General features: G+C 43.3%; 1 protein-coding gene across 1 annotated transcript in view; it reads left to right on the forward strand.

Moving 5' to 3' along the window:
* The window catches only part of TRPM8 (transient receptor potential cation channel subfamily M member 8), a 53,644-nt gene extending 50,895 nt beyond the window's left edge, over nt 1-2,749 (forward strand). Inside the window, exons 26-28 of the mRNA XM_017835641.1 lie at nt 717-750; nt 1,664-1,750; nt 2,319-2,749. Coding sequence (XP_017691130.1) covers nt 717-750; nt 1,664-1,714 — 85 coding nt within the window. The 3' untranslated portion in view covers nt 1,715-1,750; nt 2,319-2,749. The remainder of the gene's footprint in view (nt 1-716; nt 751-1,663; nt 1,751-2,318) is intronic.
* Nucleotides 2,750-6,000: the final 3,251 nt, after the last annotated feature.

Genomic DNA, 6,000 nt, shown 5'->3' on the forward strand with positions numbered 1-6,000 from the left:
AGAGAATATTTAGCATTACACCTGGAATATCAACCATTCCCACAGCATTAATCTGTATGGAGATCTGTGCTTAGTAGCATGAGTAGGAAAGACCTGGGGAGAGGAGGATGCTCTTTGGAATGATGGTATTGGAAGTCTGGGGTCTTGGACTGTGCTGGCGACTGCCAGCTCATGACACACTATCTTTGGGATCTGTCTTAGTGTTTTCAGAGTAATAGTCTAAGAGGAAAAAAAACCATAAATAAAGCTAGAAAACAGAACAGTAACCTGCTCTGTGTGATGGCTTAACTTGATTGCTAACTTCCAGCAGCTTGAGTATTTCCCTAAATCAAATGGCAGGGAAGAGCTAATCAGAATGGGCAAGACAGACCAGACTCTTCCATGCCCCTGCACATGGACATTGCTGTCCACAGATAAGTGTTTAAGTTAAGACTACCCAGAGGTAACCCAGCATTGCATAAGAAGCCAAACAAATGCCCAAAAAATAGCTTTTGTATTGGAAGCAGAAGTGTCTTGAGAAGGAAAATGGAACAGTATCCTATTAATAGTAGTTCATATGTTAGTTCATTTACTTGTCATAAAAGCAATGCCAATCACCTGCAGCTCCACCTCCTTGGGAGGATGGAGCACTGGGAGGGGGGAGTGTGGTGGTTAGCAAAGGTTTCTCTTAATACCTGCACTCAGCCTTTTCCTCCGTGTTCTCCTTCTGCTTTCAGGATGGTGCATCGATTTAGACAACTGGATGCAAAGGTACTTGTGCTTCAAATTGCTCTGGGAAGTGTGATTGTCTCTGGTAAAGCAGGTGATGGGCCACTGTTTTGCCCTGGGAATGAGGATGGATTTAAGGAACACAGACGTTAACTTCAAATAACGAGTGTCTAAGTTTACTGCAAAGAATAACAAAAGAAGCAGTGGCTTATGAAAGGATACACTTGGCAATGCATCTAATCATGACTACAAAGAAAGTTTATAGTGATTAAGTAATTAAGTGTCCCCTTGCCAAACATGTCTGTCAGATTTAGCTTCTAGTGCTGAAGGCATGAAGTAATTAAGCAATGTAAAGCTACCAGTCTACTAGAGAGCACATCATTATCAGAATTGTCATACAGGTATAATTTTTATGACCGTGATACTGAAAAGACCTTCCCAAGGGGTATTTTCTGAGGCTTGATTGAATTGTGTATTTGGCCTCTGAAGCAGGGAGTTGCTGTAGCATGCAGAACAGACTTTTTAGAAGTCCAAGCGGAAAAAGACCCACATGATACTTCAAAATAAATCTTTTGATTGCTGTCACATAATTTAGACTGCAAAATAATAGCTTGCTTTCCAGACTGAAATGGAAATGGTGAGTGAGTCTGTGGCTAGTGATGCTCTTCTTAAAACTGAAAGGAGATGTGATAAGCTTAATTCTCTACTGAAAAGTAATATCCATATTGTGCTTCTGTTCTTGTTAACCAGCTGAAATACATCTGCATCAGGGCTCACTGCATTAATTGCCCTGATGAAGACTAATGGAAAGTGTTCTTTCAAGCACTGTTGCATTTAGTGTAATATTTGGAGAGGCAATTTCTTGTTACTCACATGACTCATGAGCATTGCTTTCTTTGAGCTAGATTGACTTCACATAAATAACCTTTTTTTTTCTTTTCTTTTTTTTGTGGAGCTCTCTGATTTGAAAGGCCTTCTGAAAGAGATTTCTAGCAAAATCAAATGAATGCAGCTGAAATCCAAGAGCAGCTACCTGAGCAGAGTAAGCCCTCTTGAAATCCATTCTCTGGCTTGAATAAGTTCTATAAGTGTTTGTAATGTCAAAGGGGTGTGTCTCTGGAAGAAGAGTTAGTATTATTTATTGATGCTTGTATTTGTACTGTCTAATATTGGAAAAGGAATATGAGCCAAATTCTCTTCCTCATTTCTGTTTCTTTAAGCCCATCCAGTCCCACCCCCCTGCTATGGGCAGGACACCTTCCACTAGCCCAGGTTGCTCCAAGCCCTGTCCAACCTGGCCTTGGACACTTCAGGGATGGGGCAGCCACAGCTTCTCTGGGCAACCTGTGCCAGGGCCTCCCCACCCTGCCAGAGAAGATTGGCCCGTAGAGGTGCTTTGCCTGCAGGTGTTTCTTTAGCTGTCACTTCTGATAATTAGTCTCTGCTTCTCCACCAAGACACCGTGTGCTGGATGGGGGCTGCAATGAGCTCTTTGAGCGCGAGTGCTGCACAAGGCATCCAGTTATCAGAGCTGATGTCAGGAGGAGGAAAGCAAAGCACTGAGGTGGGCTGGGGGCTCTGCTCTGATGTTCCTTCTGTTGCTCACACAGGTACCAGTTCCCGAAGAGTGATTTCTCTGAGCTGGCAGTAACCACCAAGCAGGAGGGAACTGCTCCACCAGAGCGGCAGTGTCTCGGCAGGAGTCACTACGATTTTCTTGCTATTTTTACTTTTTTTGACAAAACAGCCCTCTGTGCTTGTTGCAAGGTGATGGTAAAGCATGGGATGACTGTTTATGTACTTGCAGGACTCCCATGTTACCCAAACTCTCCTTTTTCTCATCTTCTCCCAAGTCCGGTGGCAGCAATTAGTCCTTGTCAGCTGCTGTTACAAAGCACTCCTAATTCCGAGAGTTCTGCTGCTGTTGCCAAAATGACTTTGCTTTTCCATTTCACTCAGAGGGGCCTGTTCTTGGTTTTTTTTTTAACCACTAATTGCTTGTCATAAGGAATCAATGTCCCTTCCCATTCCTCTGTGTCACAGCCAGATATAGGTTGTTCCTTGCATGCTCTGTCTGTCAGACCTGCTGAGGTCTGCAGTACTGACGTGCCAGAATAGAGTGCATTTTAACATCATCCCCCTGTGGAAAGCCTTTGGTCCAACCCTGTATCCACCTTTTGGACTGTACATGAACACTGTGGAGTTCTTCCTGCTCTCCCTGGGCTGTGCAGCAGTGTAGAAGCTCAGTTATTACAATCCTGTACGGCAGAGACTTTTATTCATCTAGGAAGTGTTTCCAAAGGCCTGGCTTATTTCCTTAGTGGTAATTCGTATCCTGGGAACCTTGCAATTCATTTGACTTTAGCAAGCATCTGTTTGCTGATGCTTGCATTTGGAGATGGAGAAGAGCTTGTGGGCCAGCTTTTGATATTGTGCTGCTTCATGTGGGGAGATGGCTCTTTGTGCTTTCTGTCTAAAGGAGCAGCTGAATTTTGTCTCATTTTGTGCAGTATAGCTGGGTGCACAACTGACTCAAGGCAATTCAAATGGCATTTATTTTCCCGGCAAAGCATTGTATCCATCTTCATTCCCAATGTCTAGGAATCATAGAATTACAGAATGCCCAGAACTGGAGGCTATCCATAAGGACCATCCAGTCCAACTCCTGGCCCTGCCCAGGACACCCCAACAATCTCATCCCGTCCCTGGGAGTGTTGTCCAAACATTCCTTGAGCTCTGGTAGCTTTGGGGCCATGCCCACTGCCGTGGGGGGACTGTTCAGTGCCCCACCACGCTCTGGGGGAAGAACCTTTTCCTGAGATCCATCGTAACCCTGCCCTGACACAGCTCCAGCCGTTCCCTCGGGTCCTGCCCCTGCTCACAGAGAGCAGAGATCAGAGCTGTCCCTCCACTTCCCAGCGAGGAAGCTGCAGACCCTGGTGAGGTCTGACCTCAGTCTCCTCTTCCCCAGGCTGAACAAGCCAATTGGCCTCAACTGTTCCTCATACTGCTTCCCCTCTTGTCCTTTCCTCATCTTCCGGGTCCTTCTTTGGATGCTCTCTAATAGCTTTATATCCTTATGATATTTATATCCTCGTTGTATTATCAGAAAGGTTACTGCTCTTTCCTTCCTGCATCTCATGACCTAACTGTACTGTGCCGTGCATTACACAATCCTGAGGCACACAGCACTACCAATAGCGGTGTTACTTGTTTCCATGTGATAATATTGGTGTTTTCCTGCTAAAAAGTTTCCAAAGGGCCAGGCTTTCATTGTCTCCCATGGCAGTTAGCGCGCATCGTAAATTCTTGAGATAAGTTTCCTTTCTAGAAATTATTTTTCCCACATCAGTCATATACCTTGGATGTGAAGATTGTGCTTTTAGTTCATTCCTTTCTTATATAAAACCTGCTGTGTATTTGCCCAGCTCAGCCCTGGGGCATCCCTGGGCAGGATGGAGTGTGACCAGGCTGGCCAGCACAGTGTGGTGGGAAGGGAAGCACTTCTTGGGGGAAACTGGGCAGGTTGCTCTCTCTCTAGGCAGCTCTCCAACTGCCCCTCCAGGACAGACCGTGGGACTTGATAAGTGAAAGGGAGTCGTTAAATACTGTACATTGAAAAAGCTACTAAATCGTGTATGCTCCCAGTTAAGCCTGGATTTCTTAGTATGGACAAGTTTTTCCTTTGGAGTTCTAATTTTTAGGATTTTAATAAAGTAACACTTCAATAGAAAATAGTTAATAAAGAACTAATGTAGAGTTATTTTAGGCCAAAGTCATGTACACTTCTAATGTAATAAGAACCTTGCATTTTTGCTTAACTTGCTGAGAATTTTTTAACTTTTACATAAGAGATATGCAAGTAAAGACAGACTGGAAAAAGAACTGCAAGTAGATAGGATACATCTCTTCAACTGACAAGTACGCAATCAGCATTGGACATTCAAGGTTGGGAAATAATTCATTGAAGATGAAAAGGATACATCATACAAAGGATTTTTATGGACCAGAAACAAAGGACTTACATAGCAAGGAGGCATAGGAAGGTGGGATTTAACATGAATGTGCAATGACCTTTGAAAATATAACATATAATTTTGCTTTTGTAATTCTATGGGAAGCATTTATGGAGGATTATCCCCAATACTTCTCCAGTGCTGTCAATAAAAAGAAAAGCTGCTGAACATTGATCAACTTGTGTGTCGAGTGAGCTTCTCTAAATCCTCTTGGCCCTGGAATTAGTGAATGTGTGTTAATAAGAGTGTGCATATACAGGGATGCCTGTGGTCAGTTGTATGTGTTGCGAATTCAGACTGTTAGATGTGTATTAAATGTTTGTTTGCAGCCACCCTCAGTATTGTGTCCATGAAGGGATTAAGCAGTAGGGCCGATGGGTTTTCGCCCCAGAGGAAGCACCAGAGTTGTCTGTTTGAAGGAAAATGAAGTTAAGTTGAATCTTCTTACCGAAAGTGTATATAAAGTACATTAAACATCTCATTAAACTATGCATTGTAAAGTTTTATCTAGTTCTTTCCAACTGTCCCCTGGAAAAGTCTGAAATTATTGGCTGTTTAAGCAGATACGAGGTCTTAATGCAACTATAATCATTGTCTTTTTGAAGGTGAAGTACAATTTGGACAGTGCAAATTAACCATGTCTCTCTGCTGCTAACTTTAAAAGGCCCCAAGTATGTCAGATTGTTTAGACAAATAGTAACTTTTGTGCAGGGTAGGTGTGCTTTGCTTGTATTTTGTGTATTATATTAACATTTATAAGAAGGTAGCTTTTGGTGAAGGAAAATGCTTAGTTTGAGAACAGCTTTGCGTTAATACAAATTTTGCTTTTCACTGGTCAGGCTGTGTAGTCGTGCATCTTCTACAAGTGCCTGTTGGGTTTTGAGTTATTATTACAGAGACAAGTTTCTTCTGCTTTCTACAGGCCAGGATCCTGTTCAGACTATTCTTGTTTTTGCAGAGAGAAAGAAAGGAGGATGACCTTTTTGTGATGGTATTAGAAAAGGAGGAGAGACTGGCTCCGAGGACGTTGCTGCAGGAGCAGGTGCAAAGAGCGGTGCAGGCAGAGGTGAAGAACAGGGGCTGAGAATGAGAGAGAGGAGGGGCTTTCAGGGGGAAATGTGGACAGGGATTGGAGGTATCACTTCCAAATTTTTGGCTAGAGTGGAATGTTTGTTTTTAAGGCCAGAAGGCTGCAGCTGAGGCCGTGAAGAGGGGAAGAGGGCAAGTTGGAGGGCAGAAAGAATATCTATGACTTTTCTATTTTTATTACTGGTGC

This window comes from Lepidothrix coronata, unplaced genomic scaffold (genome assembly GCF_001604755.1).
Source record: "Lepidothrix coronata isolate B3197 unplaced genomic scaffold, Lepidothrix_coronata-1.0 Scaffold261, whole genome shotgun sequence".
NCBI classification, from domain to species: Eukaryota; Metazoa; Chordata; class Aves; order Passeriformes; family Pipridae; genus Lepidothrix; species Lepidothrix coronata.